At 43.7% G+C, this 20,304-nt stretch overlaps 1 protein-coding gene across 1 annotated transcript in view; it reads right to left on the bottom strand.

The window, feature by feature from the left end:
* Positions 1-20,304, bottom strand: part of LOC104161873 (CUGBP Elav-like family member 4) — an 80,312-nt gene that overhangs the window by 47,854 nt on the left and 12,154 nt on the right. The window contains exon 3 of the mRNA XM_009700448.1: positions 10,777-10,920. Within this exon, the coding sequence (XP_009698750.1) occupies positions 10,777-10,920 (144 nt within the window). The remainder of the gene's footprint in view (positions 1-10,776; positions 10,921-20,304) is intronic.

Raw genomic sequence — 20,304 nt, 5'->3', positions numbered from 1 at the left:
GTGTATGTGGAGTGGTGGGGAGAGGGGATCCCTTCTCTAGAGCAGTAAGCTTAGCTAGTTCTCTGGGGATAACCTGATTTGTTTCCATCTGTTAGTGACAAAAATAATTTTTTCTTATGCTGCTGGGAGGCCTCCAGTGGTGACTGAGAAAAACTATGACCAAGCCCTCTAACCAGATTATAGCATTTATTTCCAACACAACCAAGCAGAGACTCCTAGAAGAGCTGTACAAGAGAAAGGAGCTCCCCTACAGATTAATACTGTGTAGTGTGAAAATCCCTTCCCTGTTATTTTGATCTGGGATGACTTCCTTAATTATTTTTTTCCAGAAAGTGATCACGATGCTGCTTTTTTTAGGGCACCTACAAAAGGCAGAGATAGGGAACCCAGACTATATTTTCAGGCATTTGGGAGTAAAAATTTCGGAGCAGAAGGGTTGTGAATGGTTATGTAAGCTGGAAATGCTTCTTACATTAAAACCAGACTTTGCTATCGTTATTTTACGTTCTGACCCTAGTACACAGACGGAGCAGTTCGTGTGTACAAAATGGCTGCAGTGGACTTGTAAAATGTTCCTGGTGTGAAGAGGACAGTTTGGACGAAGCTGCCTCTTGTCTCCTTCCCTGGAGCCGTAAGAAGAGCCATATGAGGTAACTCTGAATCTGTATCCAACCCCCACTAGTGATCGGTAGTGGATGCTTAGAGAAAGTGTGGGGGAAAGAGGGTGAGCAGAGAGCGAAAAATCACTATGTTCATTTCCAAGCCTTTGGCAGCATGTGACTTGATGATAACAGTGGAGAAGGAAACTGTTTTTCTGTAGTGATTTTAAAAGTGACTCATGTCTTTGCTGTCTCCAGAATTGGAGTACCTCTGTTCTGCTGCTTTCTGTGATTTCACACTCTCTCCCATCAGGAAATCAGCCTTAGATGTTGTTTAAGCACACAGGACATGCTTCTCAGTATTAAATAGACCTCAAAAGTCATGACAAGGAACAGTCTGTTCCCTACTATTCGCTCTAATATTGAAAATCAGCTAAATTAGCTGTTCATACAGATACGCACTAAAATAAATCCTTGAAATCACTGTGCTTATTCAAATGCTGAAACTTTCCTTGTCACCATCAGTAAAGACACCGAAGTAAAGGATGCTCTGTCACTGACCTGATGTATAACGGTGTGTAAGTTTTGTAAACCTGCCTTGGTTTCTCCAGCAATAAAATGGGACACAGGATACCTGCCTCCCCACCTAGGAGTGCCTTCAGATCTACAGATGAGAAGTGCTGTCCTAGAGTTGAGTACTATTATTTTTTGAAGCCTAATGCAGATTGGTGGTAAGGTAGTGGCTTTCCCTTTGATTGTTAATTACCCTTTTTTATTATACTCTGCATAAGACACTTTCACATTTTAATTAGTGATATCCTGTTCTTTGTAATTACTGATGGAGTGATTAGGCAATCTTTTCTATTATAGCACAATGCTGATTCCCCTTTAAGGAGTACATTTGTTTCTAGGCATCATTTGAGTTTATTCTCCAGCAGAGTCACTGAGCGGGTGATTTTAGTGAGTATGCCAGCGAAGTGAATGAGGAAGGGGGAATCAAAGAATCATAGAATCATTATGGTTCAAAGAGACCTCAAAGGTCATCAAGTCCAACCATACACCCGATGCGACCATGCTCGCTAAACCCACTAAACATCCATCTTTAACTGGATTGACTCCAATACTGAGTGTGCTGACTCACATCTTGTTTTCTGTACTGGGTATTTTCACCTTGGGACAGTTGAGGATATAACTGGCTGGTTGCAGAAATCATGGCCAAGATCTGTGCCTATAGGATCTGTTTAGTGTTGCTCATCAAAGAAGCATGTCTCTGAGTTGGATGTAGTTTCAAGGGCTGCAGACAGTTCCAGTCTGGCCTTTGTTGACTTTTCTCTGTGTTTCTCCAAAGCTGACCAGACCTGCATGAACAAACCCACCTCAAAACAAGGAGTGACATATGGCTGGTCATGTGTGTGCCATGGTCATTCCGGCTGGCAGATAACTGCCTGGTGTTTGTACCAGAGACCTTCTAGGGCATGCAGGGGACTACGTTTTTGTCATTTCCCATTGTTAGATTCAGTAAACTAAATACAGATGTGGTTTCCTCTGAGCTGGTCACCTGTTATGTTCGATATGATAACAGGCAGAGGAATCTAGGCCAAGATTCATCTCTCCCTGCTGTGGCCGGATGCCTCCGGGCAGACGAATTGCAGCTTTGTTTCTCCCTGCTGACTGCATGTGGCCCTAAGGTGATCAGTTCAGCTGGCATGTACCAACACAGCCACATGAAATAATTCCCACCCCTTACCTGGCCCTCAGAGGATATTTTTGGACATTGGTTCTCAACCATTTAAAAGAAAAGTGTTAATCCTTTTTTCATTTGTGTTTCACCTGTGCTGCAAGAGAAACACGTCTCTACCTAAAATACACTGCATTGCCAATGGTAGTACAAATGATTGTGCTGCTCCAAAGACAATCTCCATTTTGCATTCCGTAGTGCTAGGCAGTCGCTTGTGACATTATTTATGGCTTACGCAACTTCTTCTCCTGCTTACGGATGTCTCTGAGCTGTTTAGAGTTAACTCCACAATGGCAGTGCTCCTCCTGGTTTGTAAATCAGGTAACCTGAGTGTGAGACTTCTTGTGCATTCAGAGGGCTTATAAATTTGCACCAGAAGATGCATGTTTGTAGAATATACCCGGCTACATGCATGCTCCTTTTTGCAGTCATTCTTGCATTTCTGTCACAGACCTTCAGAAAGAAGAAGGGATTTTCTTTCTCCTTAGGAGAAGAACTAGATGATCCTAATCTGTTGATTAGTGCTGAAGGTGCAGGGTCTGCAGCCTGAAGCCTGGTGGCTTTCAGTGAAACAGTTGCATAACACTGGCCATACTCCCACAGAGACTGAATTAAGATCCTAGGAGCAAACAGGTTAAATTTATGGTTAAAAAGCTCGTACAGTAAAAAGACCCCAGCCTGTGATTTGGGAAACTGGATTCAGTTACTCCTGTTGTAGCAGGCATCCTGCAGGGAGCAGCCACCCCATTCCTGTTATGCTCAGTGCTCTGGGGATATTCAAGATGTCCTGGAGACCTGGAAACCCCCTGAAATGGTGAAATGAGCTGGAGCCCTGTACCTCATGACCCAAAGTTTGCACACCTCACTGCAGCCTTCAGAGCCAGCCCGTGGGGTGAAATGGAAGGCATATAGCACCCCATACCTGAACATGGCCATGTAACCCAGCTAACTGGCTTTGCTTCCTTGGCTAGAGAGGGGACCCCAACCATGCTCCAACCATACCTGGACATCTCAACCCTTGGCAACACTTCTGCCACCCTTCTATGCTCACAGAGGATATGTCAGAGGTGCTCAGGGGTAAAAGTTAAGGGGGAAGAGGAAGAGGGTCCTTCCCAGGCTGACTGATGGTCACAGCCTGACCGAGTGCAGCAGCATTGCTGGAGTGGGAGGATGGGAATTCAGTCACCTTGAAAGAAGCTGACAGTATAGACCTACCTCCTTCCTCCCTGTGTGGCTCCAGGGAAATTTACAAAAGGAGGGCAAGTCCTGTAAGGGTCAGCAGTCTCCCTTGTAAAACCTCCAGGGCATTCCCAATAAAAGTCACCCTACTCCTTCCACAGCTCCCCGTGAAGACAAATGTCCCATCCACTCTCCTTTCATTTTGAAAGAGGCCCAGTGTATGGTCCCAGTTAATAAAGCTGTAGAAAGTGAGGCAGTGACCCCACCAGAGGCAAATCAATAGCAGCAGGGCCCCTGGGTATTGTGTACTTTAAAATATGCCATTTGAAATGCAGATTTTCCCTGTCTGGGCTAGGGCCACAGAGCACTAATCAGAAAGGCAGCAGCCTTATTATCTCAGACTGATCCAAGGGGACGGAGAGGAGGTTTTCCCTTCCTCAGCTGAAAGGACATATTTCCTTTTACTTCTCTTACTTCCTTGGTATGACCTTTGCCTCTGAATTTAGAGTTTTTTCCCATACAATTTTAAAGATTCATTCCCTCTTTCCTCCAAAGTGGCCTTTACTATTGCTCAAAGGTTTATCTTCTGGGGAGACCAGGAGATGCTACTAAACTAGTTCAAGCCCCAGAACCTCAAGAACTAAGAGCCTGGAGTCACCATCCCAATGCTTGAGAACTGATGGGGCAGCTGGAGAGGCACCGGTAAGGCCATCCAAAGCATGGGAAGGGGTGGTAGTGATGACTGGTCAACAGAGAGAGATGGGAGGCTTTGTCTCACAGACCTTTTGCTACCTCAAGTTGAGGTGGCTGAACTTCATCCAACTCTGTCATCAGTGCATAGATAGGCACCTCCACAGGCTTATCCATCCTATCCTAGCATGGGAGATTAAGATTAAAAAAAAAAAAGGGTGAAGTCTTGCAGCACAGCTCCACCAAAGCAAGAGCTTGCTGATGCACAGCCTCCCTCCCAGTCTGGCTGCTGCCTTTGCACCAGGACAGATGCATGTCCAACACTGCCAAGCACCAGCTCAGCAACACCACCAGCAGAGCCTTAACCATACAGCACAAACACAGCACTTTCTGATAGTTTTCCTCCCAGAAGTGGGTCCCTGTGTGGTCACTGTCAGTCTGATGGTGTGGGGTGAGGACATGGGGCCAGAGGTGGGATTAGGGATGGGACAGCCACCTCTGGCGTCAGGTAGCTGTTAGATGGCAGGGTCACACAACTGCACTCGAGGAAAGGAAATACTGTCCTTTTCTTACAGGAGGAACAGACTCATGGAGAGATGAGGGAACTCTCTCAAGGTCAAAAACTCCTGCTAGGAATAGGACAGGAATGCTATAGCCTGGCTTCCCCAGCCCCCAAAAGAAATACATGTGAAACTGAAGAAGGAGAAGGGAGAGAGAAGGATGAATTCTGACACGCTTTGTTTGAAATAGCATGATCATTGCCCTTGGAGAAGGCTTACTCTGAATGATCTGGTGACCTTCTAATTTTTTTCAGTGTTATTTTCTATCCTTGTCTCTGTATCACCTGATGTTTTGTTTAACTTCTCATATTCTTCATTCAATAATAACAAAAGTAGTAACAGCATCCCACGCTTCCTACCTCTAACAATCTATACAAACACTTAGCTAATTAATCCTCATGGTATCCCTGTGATAGAAAGGATTAAGTAAAGTCATCAATCAAGCAGTAAGAGGACTCATATTTGGTAAAATCACAGAATTGACAAATTCACATCCGTTTTACCTAGCTAGCCATTGGGAAATAAACCCAAAAATATCTCCCAAGCCTTCAAACAAACAGAAGACATTCTGTTAAAAAATCGGAATGGTCCTTCAGATATTTTTTAATGTCTTCTTGGAAACAGAAATTTCTGCTTTGAAAATAAAATTTAAATTTAATTGAGATTTTTAAAAAAACTAAACAAATGTGTAACACCTGGATTCACGTGTCTTAATGTCTTTCCAAAGCCTGATGCACAATAGTTTGGATTTCTAACATCTTGAGAAGTGTGGAAAAAAAACAAAAGCTAAAAAAAAGATATTTATATAGAGCCCGAATCTGAGTGTTCATTATTTCTGAATTACCAGGGAGCTGACAATCAGAAAGTATTAACACTGCTACGAAGTATTATGGCTTCAAAATAGATTTCTCTTCTGGAACAGATCAGAATAAGTGATTTGCATAACAGGTAGTATTTACCAAATATACTGTCCCATTTTGGTCATTTAAATATAATAACTATTATATGCAGAAGATAGTTTATATTCAGTAAATTTTCCCTGATTTCATAGGGCTAGCTGAATTTTTTAAAGTATCTTTCCAAAATAATTTCACAGTATGAATTGAATAAATATTGGGCGAATCAGTTCTTCCCTTCAGCACTACCTCAGATCATTTAGGAGAAATACCCTTTCATCTCCACAGGAGCTGGGACAGGGAGGCAGAGGGGGGCACACCTAGGCTTTTATGGTCAGCATGGTAGTCACTGCTGACCTAACTTCCCAAGGTGACCACTTACGATGATGATTGAGAGCTTTGCTGTGCTGGATGTTCCCAGATTTGTTGCAGTTACTGTCTGCAGTTCAAGAGCTGCAGCCATTTGTACTTTTTCAGAGTGAGGGGAGCTGGGGTTTACTAACAGGAAAGGACTTGCTCCAGGCCGGAGAGCAAATGTTACCCTTGCCTATGGGGCCTCTGTCCCCATCTGTCTGTTTTTTCTCACTAACTCTATGCCTGTCCCCTGCTGCAGGATGCAATCAGTCCCACAGCTGGAATTTGGCCAGGAGACCGTGGCTAACACTCCCACCCCATTTTTTATGCAAACTTGATTTATGACTTTGATCTTATTTTAAATAATTTAAAAATTAAATAATTTATACAGTATCTGTCACTTTTCAAGGCTCCTTCCTTTGTTCTTGCTTTGCTCTTCTCTGTTTTTCCATCTTCCCAACCTTTTTTCGATCTGTGCACATTTGCTTTTCTGCAGGTGTGGCAGCAGTGACATAAGACAGCCACTAACTACTTGCCTTTTTCTTCACAGAAAGAACACCTGCAGGAACTTTTGCCACTGTTTGCTTATTTGGGCCAGAACTATACTACCATCATTCATAGTCTGGTTTGATTTTTACTACTTATGATTTTGGGCTTGGCCACTCCACTGCTTACCAAGGTCTAAGAAGGTGTGCTGTGCTGCTCTGAGCTGGAGTGTGTGCCTGCAGGTTCATTCTCGACTGGCAGCAAATCAAAGGTGGTGCCACCCAGCATCAGTCTCCTTCTCTCCAGGCTGAGTTCAGATCTATACCTCAGGCTGGCCTTTACCGAGACTGTAGAAACAGCTATCAATATCCAGCTGATGTAGATCCGCAGTAACGTGACAACAAAAAAGGCTGGTGCTGTATACTTGTGTGAACTAAAATAAATAATTGCCCCATAAAAGGGGAAGTTAAATGAGTATAGAAAGATATTGCTGAAAAGAAAAAAAAATAAAAAAAATCCAAAAAACTTGAAATAAATTAGTATAGGGGCTCTGGGAGCTTTAGGGAGCCATGAAACCTGATGTGCCTTGAGCTGCATACAAAAGAGGTGAGGTGGGTCTGATGTGACTTTCTGTGTCACTGAAACAGCACACAACTAGTGCCAAGCCTTGTCTGATCTCCTTGCAGGTGGCACATGAAGAGAGGAGGCAAAACCACACACAGAGGAGAACTCCCTTTGCTTTCTGATTTTTTTTACCTCTGGATCTGAGGCCATATGGCTGGTGAACCCAAGGACTAGTTGCTTAGCAGATGTTAGGCTGTCGTTGCTATCAAGGTTAAAATTGCTTAAGCTGAGGTTTAGTGGCTTGGCAGCAAGCATCAGCACGGATTGAACTGTGACATGGCCATTTTCTGAGCTGCAAAGGCGGTAACTTAAAGAGAAGCTGGGACCCAAAGCAGTTCTGGTGGCACTACTAACGACTATCAGTCAAACACTGATGGACTGAGACCCTCGCTGCCTGTTCTCAGTGGTGCTGCAGGGTTTGCAAATCCACGGCTGCCCACTAATCTCTCCAAGAACTGCACTGGCCACCTTGATACATGGAGACATTTTTGCAGGAGCTAACCCAGTCCCAGTGATGTGTATGATGCATCTCTGGGGGAGATTCAGCAAGAAACGGGTGCCTAGGGGACTTAGCAACCTCCTCCATAGGGACAGACCATGAGAAACTATTGATTAACCATCTCCCATGGGATTGCTTGAGAATTGTTATGTGCTGACATCAGTCAAGCTTGGACTGCAGTGGGATAGCTGGGAGGACAGGTTAGAAGTACAAATCAGAGAGCCTAGTGTCTCATGCTGATCCTGGCCTTATTACTAAGCCCTGCGGCAGTTCTTAAACTTGTCTTACCATCATACCCCTGTGTGAAAGCCCATAGAGAGACAGCACAAGAGAGAGAAGTGTCTCTGAGGGAGAAAGGAAAATAAATAAATCAGCTTTATTTGTACATGGGGAAATGAGACCGGGGGTCAAATGATTCACCCAAGGTCACACAAGTTGCTGGTGGCAGTGGCATCAGCTGTCATCACTGTCCTGCTCTTGATGTTTCACCTTCCCTCCTCTTGACTTGCCTCAGCTCTTCAACTTCAGTTTGGGCTGAATAAAACTGCTCCCCCTTTCCCTCTCCCTCTATCGATCCCTCCATCTCCCGCTGGCATTTGCAAGGTGCCATTCACCCTGATATCTAAGAGCCAGGAGTCCAAGGTGGATTAATCAGGACCGAGGGAACGTCACAGAACCTTGACGCTCCCTTCCTTCCCTTTTGTGTGAGACTGTGAGATGAAGCAGATAGGGAGAGACACAGATAGGGAGCCTGATTGAGAGACAGCATCTAAGCACGCTCTGGGTGTCTAGGCGACACACAGAAATGTGATCCCATCATTTAGACAGCTCTGAAGTCCCTAGGGTAATTGGTGTCACTAGCTTGTCATATCCAATGGGTCGAGATCTAAAACTTATTCTTTCCCTCTTATTAGCATATTTGCCATAAAAAAAAAAAAAAAAAAAAAAAAAAAAAAGAGGATGGGTCCAATTCTGCTTTCACAGAAATCAATAGGAAAAATATTCATTGGTTTCAAGTGGAGCGTGGTTTTGAGTGGAGCGGGAGAAGACCTAGGAATTGTTTTCACTCTTCCTTGACCGATAAATCCTCACTCAAGCACCTACCCTCATAATGTCCTGTATTATCTGGTGAGAAACAGATGGAGGGAACTCTTGTGGTGTAAAGGTGCAGACTGCATCTCCTCTTTTATATATAAATCCAGGCTGGCAATTAGAAGAATTACTCTAGGTTAAAAGTGATGCAAGAAGAGGTTTTGGACCAGAGCATCAGGACAGTAGTGTCTTTACTATCTCTCCAGCTGCCTGATCAATGCCCACAGAGTAACAGTGGAGCCACATCTCCTGTCTGACAACCTCTGCAGATGTTTGTCCTGAGTTGCCCATGGGTTGCCTCCTGTTAATGACTCTGGTACATAGGGGCACAGATGCTGCATCCCTCTGCCAGGCTGCTGGCCACTGACCTGGGCTCAGCTGTGATTTACTGTCTCTTTTCCTCTTCCTCCAACCTTCCCTGGCCAGGGGGACAGTTAAACACAGCCAGGCAGGGGAGGGGACAGCTCTTCTATCATGTGAGGAGGGGAGCAGTGGATAAAGGAAGAGGCAAAGATTGACTTTGACTAGAAATAAAAATGAAAAGGGAAAAATGTAAGGAAAGATAGAATTTTTCTAGTGGGAAAAGAATTTTAAGAAGTCCAGAATAGCACCGTGTAACTGGGAGGAGAGGGAGAACTTCTGTGGAGCTCTACAGCACGTCCTCATGACTCTACATGGCTCATGCAAGGGGTAGGCTGGGTTGTGCAAAGTGTTCAGTGAGGCACAGGACAGTCAGTAGAGAACAGAAATTTCAAGGCCCTCAAGTTAAAAAAAGAATGTGTGTATGTGATGGGAAATTCATGGTGCCAACGCGTGACAAAGAAATAGGCAGGGAAGAAAGCAGAGACTTGCAGTCAGTGTGCTGGAGGGAGTATGGGTACACCGGAGAGTGATTCCTGAGTTCGCCCTGTACACCTAAGGCAAGGCATGTGGTCTGTCTCATTCAGGAAGATGCTACCCTGGAAAATGGGATAAATGGTACTTCCCTTCTGTACACAAATCTAGCAGAGTATGAGAGGACCACATTTTACCACCAAATGGATGAAGCATCTAGATGCACTGTCACTGCCTGCAAATTTGCTGCAGAGAAGGCAGCCAAAGTCAGCTGGCACTCTTTTGTCTGTCTGCTGCAGGGATCACCACTACCTTCCTCTGGAATACCTGGCAGAAAGACCAAGTTATCTGAACCTGATTTTGTCTTGCAGGTCCTTGTTAATTGTAGCCTGAGGAAAAGTAGTAATGCCAGAGGCGTCCGTTTCAGAGCTTCATCAAGAGCCCAGCTCCCTGTACAATCACATTTTCTCAGGGGCCAAGGGTCCAGGTTTGGTATGTAAGTAGGATACCTGAAGTTAGACAGTGTAACACAGCTTTAAATAGCTGATGTGTTTTCTCATTGTGCTTAATTCATACTATTTTGGGGAGGCAGGACTGAATGTGTGCATGTGTCTGCTAGTCCATTTTAGTATTATCTAGGATGCTTTCATGAATCTAAAAGCACTTTGGTCAACGGCTGCCATTTCATCCTATGGTCACTCCAAAGGTACCCGTAATGATGCATGGTGCAGCAGGAGCCTGGCCAAATGGAGTAGAGCCATCTCCCCCATTCAGCTCAGTCTGTGTAGCCTGGTAGCAGAGGAGGGCCAGAAAGGTATTTGTGCCCTCACAAACCTTCTTTGGCACCAGATGGTGCTGACAAGGAGCAGAGAACTAGGATAACCTGAATTCAGGCCTATTTTATCCAAATCCTCAAAGGCTAGTTGTATTTGGATTTGACAGCAACGGCTTAGACCCCATACGAAGTGTCTTGCATGGGTGCACACATGATCACAGTGTGGCTACTGCTAGAATTAGCCATTACACCTCTGAGACTTGCTTGTGAGATGCTCTTGTCTAACCTGAATGGCATGGCTTACTTTGCTTCCATTAGGTAACCAGTTTAACGCAGAAATTACTGGTTCCCCCTCTGCCCACCTGTTCCTCTGCTCACGTGTGCTTTTGTGCAGTTCTAGGTGCTATTCTCATTTTTATGAGCATGCATGGGGCCAGTGTCTATACTTACTGCCTGTGCATAGGCGCCATATGCTCCAAACTGGATGGCCATGGGGTTGAACATGCCCATTTGTCCTGCCATTTGCTGCATGCGTCTCATTGTACGCTCCTTGTCTGTATCCGCAAACTTCACCACCAGGCTTGAAGAGGCTCCCTGCAGAACAGGACACAAAAGGAGACATACAAGGGAATTAGCCCAATATACATCAGCTCGTGCAACCCATATACATGTAACATAGATTTGGTAGCATGGGATCCAGCTGGCACTGATTTTTTCCATGCAATCTCTCAGGTCTTTTGAACTCAAACTTTGCAAGAGGCTGAGAGCACCAGAAAGGAAGTAAAGGACTCTGGAGGGTGAATGACTGAGGCCAGCAGCCTGACTCCCAGTTTCCTCCAAAATTCAAACTTCCAGGCTGTCATTAATGTTCTGTTTGCAAAAGTTGTTGCCTTATTCTTTCAACACATAGAAAACCTTCTGGCCCAGCAAGTTGTTCTCATCAGAGGACAAAGACGTAGACTCAGTGGAGCTAAATGTAGAAGATTTTGCTGGATGCCTGTGGCAGGAATTGTGAACTGATTTATTTTGATGGAATGTTGTATCTCTCTGCATGCCAGACCCCGTGAGCTAGATCACCCTTTCACACTGCTGTGCCTTGTAACCCCCATGTCCAGCGAGAAATCTGGGCCCAGCCTTGGAGACAGTGTTCAATATGCTGAGCAGAATGTATGCCTCATCATGAGGAAGCAACTCTTTAGCACTGTTAAACCAGGGGAGCAAAACTAGTACCTGATTGACCTGAATGTCCTCTTCATGGACAGCAGGAAATAAGAGGCTACCACAAAAGAGCCCACATTTAATGTTACACTTTACCAAGAAAGCTTTACAATGTTTGGGTTACGTCTGCAGTCAACACTGGTACAGAACTACAGATGATCATCAGAGCTGGCTGCAGAAGTCTGTGAAAAATGGAGCTTTTGGGAATGAAAGAAATCAATCTCCTCCTCAAAATGAGATGAAAGGTCAGTAACTGCGATTCTTAAAGGATAGGAGGCAGAGATGGTAATAAATAGATCTTCTTAGGAAGGAAAGCACTAATACTTTTTCGGCTGGCTCCAAGGATGCCCTGACTTCATGGGTTGGTTGATTCCCCACAGTGCAGTCTCCCTAGGGGAAGAGGGGTGCAGGGGAGGGGGGATCCGTCATCAGCCCCAACAGCAGTCAGACAGTTGCCTCAGGAGCTGGACTGCCACTGAGCCTGGGGAGATGGGCAGGTGAGCTGTCAGGAGACTGACAAAGAGCGGCTGAAATCATTGCACTCCCACAGTATGCTTCCCTTTTGACACACTGGTATTCACTGATGGAAATACAGTCAGTGGGGAAATTGCCAGCTCAGCCGCTGGATGTGGCAGTACAGGAAGACCGGCTCCATGCCAGAGGAGCTGGGCTGTTGTAGACCCACCATTTCTATAGCAGAGGTGGGATTGCCTGGGATTGCACATGGGGAGTGTTATTAACTGGCTTACACACAGCCTTATGTACCTGTAAGCAGAAAAAAATAGTGTCGGTGAAAGCAGAGTTGCTCTGCTACAAATTGGGAATAGCGTAGTAAACCACAACTATGGACGTACATATATATAAGTCCAAGCTATGCATATTCAATAGCCTCTCCAGATCCTCAGTTATGAATAAAGACTTCAGGAATTAACTTGCTAGAAAAAAAAACCAAACAAAACAATCTAAGGCCACCCAATGAGCGGTGTTCCCCTGGATTAGCAGCCTGTTCTGGGAGGAACTGATTTTCATTGGCAAAGAATCTTTCTTTTTCACCTGTTAGTCTCTCTCTAATAAATCTATAACCCACTCAAACAATGTGGTTAAGAGCAAGGGGTTGAAAGAAATTCTTCAGGATAACAAAAGGATAGAGAGATGAATGCTCTAATCAAGGGTGGAGAGCAGTCTTCAGAAGTTACTATAACAGTCAAACAGAAAGGGAGGGGGGGAGCAAGGCAGGGAAGAAAAAAAAATCTAGCCAAAATTCCCCTGCATTTCTGCTCAAGGCTGGGCAACTTTTCATTTTTTTAAATCACATGATGTAGTTATTGATCCTTCCCCGAATCACACTCTTAATTGCAGCTCATCGACAAATGAATATTTTAATGCATACATTTCCTGCTAATTATCACCTGGACTAGTCCTTAATTAGATTTCAACACTCATTTAATTAACCCTGATCCAAGAGACTGTTTGGTAACCTGAATCTAATGATTTAAACCTATTTGCAGCTGCACTGGAGGGAGGCACTGGTCCACAGCAGATTGGGCTGTTCAGAGTTGCTGTTGTGGTTTGCAGAGGAGAGGCTGCAGCATGGTGGGCACAATGCAGCATGAAGGATTTCAAAGCTAAGTAAGTATTTGTCTCTGCAAATGTGTTTTGAAGATGTGACCTGTTCTAGTCAGCAGGACAGAGAAGTTGGTGTTGTCTTCCTTCTTCTTTTCTTTCTATCTCTATTTGCCGTGGAAGTCTTAGGGCTAGAGAACTGCCTCAGGAAATTGCTGATGCTTCATACTGTTGAAAACCAAGCTATTATTGTAGATGGCATCATGAAAACATGGGTAACCTCCACATGAAGTTCTTGCCCTTGCAGTGTTCTTTCCTCCTGATGTGAGTCATAGTGACTGCACAGCAGCCGTTTGACCCAATGGGGTCTAAGACTGCCTCTTATGAGATGTTTTTCTGGGTTGCCTGTCGCAGCAGGACTTCAGGCCTCCTTGAACATCACTATCATATACGCAAGGCAAAAAGGCCATTGGCAAATAGAAGCAAGTTGGAGCGTGCACTACAAAGAAAGAGGAGAAAAAGGAGTGTTTTTTAAGAGTCCCCTGCAATGAGATGCGCATGTAAGCAGTTAAATACATGTAGCCAGTAGAGATGTTGCATTGTTTTTGAATATGAAGATTGACCTTGGGATTGATGCTCTCTGTACATGGTTCCTCGTGTGCAGCCCTTTCAGGTGACCCAAAGGAAATCAGGCTGTAAACTCTATCAGATCACCCAGTGCAGGTTTTTTAACAGAGGAATCAAGCAGTGCTGTTCTTTTACAGCAGAACAAGACTACTTTCTACTCCAGTGACTCCTACTAATTCAATGGATGACATTAGAAATGCCCTAGAATAGGCCAGACTTTCCATGGGGTAAAAACTGCAGAGCCCTTCATCTGGACTATTTATTGCTTCCGCAAGCAGTTAAATCATGGTGTAAATCAGCCGTTGCCTGCTGACGAAGGCAATAGGTCCTGTCTGCTTGGTCTTTTATTAGTAATACATAATCTCCCTCTTGCTCTCTCCAGTTGTTGGACTGGACCTTATATCTCGCCAACCCCCAAGAGAGTTACAGTGGGTAAGTCAATAATATTTGAAATGTACTTTGAGATCTGTGTGTTAATTCTGCATTTTACCAAGGGAAGGACCTGTTTATTTCTCTGCCCTGCAGATCCACAGTCGAAAAAGACTATCATGAAAGTGAGCGTTCCTGCTGGCCCCTCTGCAATGGGCTACTTGGAACCAGCATTTATCTCCTTTCCCATCAAATCAACCTCCTTTTTCAAGTGCTTTGACATCTACTGATGAAAGAATAGTACAAGGGCTAAGTATTATTATGCTTTCTCTATTCTCTCTTGGGCCAGTAAGTCTACTTAATATGACTGTCTTGCTTCCTGTCCCACTCCCATGCGCAGTAATGAATTGCTCCTTTTAGTCAGCAGAGTCAGATGCTCTCTAGGCTGGTGGGGAGAGGGATAAGATGGAGGAAAAATCACTCTGCGCCACACTCGCTTTGTAATCCCTAATCAGAGTCCTCTGTGGGAAAAACTAATTTCCCAGCCTGTCTTGACGTGTGAAATAAAGTCATTCTTGAAAAGGGGAGCTTGACAAGTCGCTTGTGAAATTTCATATTCAACCAAAAATAAAATATCCATCCATTGATATTTCATTTAAAGGCAAAGGATAACAAATCTTTGGCCTGGTTGTTGGGACTGTTTCCCATTAGTCATGGGCTTCCAAATGGACTGTATACACAAATTCAGCAAAAGCTTTTCAGGAGACCAAATAATACTGCAAGGCATCAAGGAAACTTGGTTCTCCCTAGAACAATATTCGTAGGAAATGTTTTGTGAAGATGTTTCCTTGCAGAATACATGCGTCAATTTTCCTGTCGGCCCTGTAAGTATCCTCCAACTCAGTAGGTTACCAATCTCTACAGATAGTTAGACATCTTTTTCTTGCAAAACTGATGAATTTACACCTAATTTGCCAAAGCCATTAAATAATGTTTCACTTTAAGCTCAGTGAATGTCCTATTGGAGGTAAGCACACTCTTAAGTACTTTTTTGTCTCTCATACAGGTGGACTTTTATATCTTGGTTAACTCAGATGGAACCAGTTAAAAGTTCTGGGCCAAAAATATTTTTAAAAGGCTTGTTACATTAAAGTGCCAGTGACTAAAGCTCGTAAGAGATCTGAATGTGCAGACCCTTTTAAATACCTTCTAAAATGTCAGCCATGCATGCCAGTTAAGATGCTTAAATGAATAGGTGCTTCTGGTTACGCCTCATTTGGGCAATCAGAGTACCTTCCTAAGTGTCACCGTGTGAATGGAGTTGCTTGTGTTGGAAACTTTGCCTTAGCACTTCCTTTGCGACTGCAAAGTAGAGCTGGGAGGATGCTGACCTTCAGCAAGCCATTCAGGGTAGTAATTTCACACAAGAATCCTTGATGTTAGAGCCCAAAAGCCAAAGGAGGATTTCTTTGCTTTGAGCTGTGTCAGATCAGGCTGTTTGGTATGATGCCTCCTAAGTTTGAAAACAAAACTGGATTTTTTTTTTGGAAAGACCTGTGTAGCTCTGCTGAAAACAGGGCTGCTGAATTAGCCAGTGGGAGTTTGACCCCAACCTGAGATTTTAGACAAACAGAAAAGAAACTACTGTCCAATTAAAACTGTAGAGCAGAGGGAATTTTAGCTAGGTAGAAAAGTAATTACCCATGCTGGAAGATGGCCAGAAGACCAGCGCTAACATTCCTCCACTCTTGTGAAATAAGCTGTATTTTCTGTAGTCAGGGCTTCAATTTCATGTCTCATCTGAAAGATGAGTAGGATGGCAGTCACTAGGAGCTATTTCCGCTGTACAGTCCCGAGACCTGGTTTAGACACTCTTGAGACGAGAGTGACAGAGACAGAACAGGGAAAGGAGGCATTCATCCAGGGCTGGAGTGACAGACCCTTTGATAATGCTGCTCCTTCGGTAGAGGGGATTCTTCATGCAACGTCTAAGCAGAGAGAGAGTTGCTGCAGGTGCACTTCCCTTCACAGGTCTCCAGAGCTGTAATTTACTTAGAGTGGAAGCTTGATTTAGGTTTTACTTGCCCATACACTACTTAGCAGGTGTCCCTCTGAGCTAAAGTGACTGCTTTCCACAGGGCAACAGAATCATTGACTCCTGGTGGCACTGTACTCAATTCTAATTAGAAAGAGCTTGTTATATAACAGGGGTATTAGTATGCCCCTCAAATCAAAGCCAGATATCCAAACAACCTAAACTTCAAAGCAGAGTTCTTCAAGCAGCTCTGTATTTTTCTGCTCAGTCTATGGATGATAAAAGTCCTCACAGAACCATTTGGCTTCCTTAATGCATTATAAAGTGGAAAGCGTTGTTATATCGATAGACCGGAAACTCTTACCTGCTATTTAGGAATATGAAAGCAATAAATAATTCTTTTTTGTCTATTTGAAGAAAAACCTAAAATCCAGAATTCAAAAGAAAATGTTATAGGTTTCCCTTTCCCAAGAAGAGTAACATGGCTTGGAAGATAAGGTATGTTTATTTCTATATTTAGTAAAAATATTCCCCTGAAAATATTATTACAGTAACAAATGATGACTTGATGTAATTTTTAAATAAATTATTATTGCTATTAAGAAAATATTTGGTAGCTGCAGCATAGAGCTCGATGAAAGCTAGTGTCTGAATGATACCTCCTTCTAGCTAAATAGGCAAGAATGAAAATAAGAGAAGTGGAATAATTCCAGAGCCATAAAGAGAATTGTCTATTGTCACAGCAAGGCAACCAGGTATGGAGCCCCTGGTGCTTTGGGACTTTGCTCACATAAGCTCTGCTCTTCCTTGGCAGTTCAGGGTGAGGACATGAACAGCCTAAGATGACTTAGAAAGAAACAGATGTTGAGGAAGAACTGGCAAGCTGGGCAGATACATTTCAACTGTGCATGTGACATAAAAGAACATTTCAGCAGCACTGAACTGCAAACACGCTGCACATGACTGGGCATTCCAGATCACTGTCATGCTGTATGACCCTAGGCTGTCATGGTGTAAAGCATGTGGCTCAACTGGGATATTAAAAAGTATTTGCATTTTTGCAGCGTATTTAAGCTGAAGATCTCGAAGCACTGTACAGCCACAGGGTCAGTCATTAACTGATAAATGATTCTGCCTGCAGGGAGATATCACCCATGATTTAGTATGGTGAAATAGGTGGTCAACTGAAGCTATGTGATAGAATCATAAAATCTTTTAGGTTGGAAAAGACCTTCAAGATCATCACTGTAACATCATCATCCAACTGTAAACACAGCATGGTCAAGTCCACCACCAAACCATGTCCCTAATGGTGTAAACTCAACGAAGCTCTGCTGGTTTCGGTGGAATAAGAATTTGGTTTATGCTGAAGGATATGCCTTTGCTGCATTCTGCTCTACCAAGACTGAAATGTGTCTTCTTGCTGCTGGGTGAGACTGCACAACCACTATTCCTGTGAATACCACAGAGACCTGATGGGATGGAAAGTCAAGTGCATTCCTCTACCTGATTTCGCTTGCCAGGGGACATCTGAGGGAAAGACATTGCTGCTTGTTAGGATCCTTCGCATTTGTGAATTTGTGCGGACTTCAATTGAGGGCCTTATCTGAAAGTTATTGTTTTGATCTAAATATATCTTTGCCTTTTAAAAATTCGTTTTGATCTTTGCAAAACCCATTTGGGTAATAGCTACTGAATCACTTAATGCCGGCTATGTTTTGGATAGGGATAGCAATCTACCAATTACTAATTTCTTACAAGAATGTGTGTTACCAATCCAGAGCACACATCTGAGCAGGGCTGGGAAGGAGTGGATTAAAGGGAAAAAAGTAAAAGCATCTGGAGTGATTTAATGTTGATTCAGAGCCCACTTAAATCAAAGGGAAGATCCCACTGAAGTAAATGAGGTTTGGAGCAAAACAAAGAGGAAGGGAAGAGGGGGGAAGAAAGACCCCTTGCCCCTAAGCAAGCAGAGAGGTAAAGACCTAATGCTGACATCTTCATTCCCCTCTGTGGTGGGAAGAGCACATCCTTATTAGAGGAAGGTTGTGGTGCCTGCTGGAGCTCCCTCCAGTAGGCTGGGAACACACCTGCCAGGCAGGAAGCATTTTGTGCCTCCCAGACTGGAGGCTTATCAGTGTCTCTGATATCCCAGAAAGGTCAGTGCTTGTGAATTGTTTCAGACCCCACAAGTCCTAATCCATTCCAGATGAGACAAGTGTTGAGAGCGATGAGTCTTACAGGGGCTGCCGCCAGCACCAGGACTTGGGCAAAGCTTGGCAGTAGCACAGTCCCCCTACTGCTTTCCCTGGGCCACCTCCACAGCTGTTGATTTAGTTCCCAACTCCTGTTGGACCCATAAAGAGATGTTATGGTGCCAACTAAATCCTTTTGTCTACAGTGTGACCGTGCGGCTCATGAGCAGTCATCCCTCTTATCCCATTTGGAGGCAATGGATGCTGCGGTTTGAGGGGAGCAAGGAACCCCAGGGAAGACAGTGAGTGAAGCCTGTCATGTCCCATGGGTCTCTTCGCTGTCCTGCCAGATGCCTGAGTGGCTATGGAGATGGGTCTTAAGAAGTAAAGGCCATCTTTGGCGCCAGTATGATTCACTCCCCTTGTCAGGCAGCCAGGCTGCTTGGATTTCTATTCTGAGACCCAGAAACAGGCGATTTATTAGTTCATTTATAGAACAAGGGGAGAGGCAGCAAAGATGGTCTTATGATTTTATTTTTTGCAGAATGAATTAAGGGAAATTATGGTAACACTGGGAAACTGCTGGCCCAAAGGTTGTAGAATCAGCTGTCTTGGTGGGATGGTCTATGAACCCTAGTCCCTCTCCGGTCAGAACCCACTGCCCAAAGGGGAGCAAGTCTGAGCTATCAAGAGCCATTGGATTTTGATGGAAGAAATAACTGCAAATTAACATCTAGGTATTACACATTCATCACTTCTTTCATCCCAACAGACAATATATGACTTTATAAATGGTGTTTAGGTAGTATATTCAGAAAAATCATTCATTACTGGAAGGAGGGCCAGGCCTGCTGCTGGTGAGTTATGAATGGGTTCCTAATGTATTATTTTCTTAAAAAGAAGGAATGGGTGTGCTGTGCCTTGCCCTGAGTTTAACAAACCAGTCTGTGTGTTTCAAAAAGACATTAAATGGAGTGTACGCTCTTCTTTAGAGAGCAGAAGAACAACAGTGAAGACAAAAAAAAAAAAAGGATCTGAGTTGGCCTTGCCATTCTCTTCCATCAGCTTCTCCGATGTCAATAATGTAAAACAAGCCTTCTGCATTAATTTCAGCAGATGGACTTGCACTGATAATACCCCACTCCGCCCTAGACTTCATGGCTTTGGGCAAAAAACTTTAGGGCAAATTCAGCTGTGAGGCATGAAGGTCACTTAGATACTGGACTCTCATCAACTTTCACCCAGAATTACCTTTGAAAATCCCCCCTTTATGCTTCTCTGTTCATGTAAAAGTCTAATGACTTTCCCATTTTCTATTTACCCTGACAGCCTGAGGGGGGTCAATGACTCTCTCTATTATCACAAGGTGGCTTTTATTAACTGCGAACTTGAGCCCATGCTGGAATCTCAATGAGAGTACATTTTGTTGGTTAACTGATACTCTGAATTGTGGTCTGTTTAATTGTTATCTATTTGTATTATGGGTTTGTCTAAGCTTCTGTTTATGTTACCTGTATATTTTGAAGACACCCTTGGGAAGAGAGGTGGTGGACTGATGGCTTCAAGTTTGACCTTCTTAATTCTATGTTTTCCAGATTTAAGTAAATGTTAAGATTTAAATGCTCAAGTATTCACTGGTTATTAGTTCTCTACTGGGACCAGGAAAAAAAATTGCTGTGACTTTGGCTACAAACTGGCTAAATATACTGATTAATTGTGTATAAGACCATTTCATTCCCAGATATTGTATTGTTGCTTCTTTTTCTTATCTCTTGTGTCTTGAACCTTAAAGAGAAACTGAGATGACCTAATTGCAGCGAATTTGGGTTTCTATTCTAAACCATCAATTACTTAAGACAGACAGGTGTCTCTCTGAGGGTCTCTTCTCTCTCTGTCAACTGTAAGAGAAGTGCAGATGATAAGACTACAGATGATCTTGAAGTTTTATACTTTGACCAACTCTTTGATGTA

Source organism: Cariama cristata, unplaced genomic scaffold, assembly GCF_000690535.1.
Source record: "Cariama cristata isolate BGI_N322 unplaced genomic scaffold, ASM69053v1 scaffold17555, whole genome shotgun sequence".
Classification (NCBI taxonomy): Eukaryota; Metazoa; Chordata; class Aves; order Cariamiformes; family Cariamidae; genus Cariama; species Cariama cristata.
This window is presented reverse-complemented; position numbering and strand designations above follow the sequence as displayed.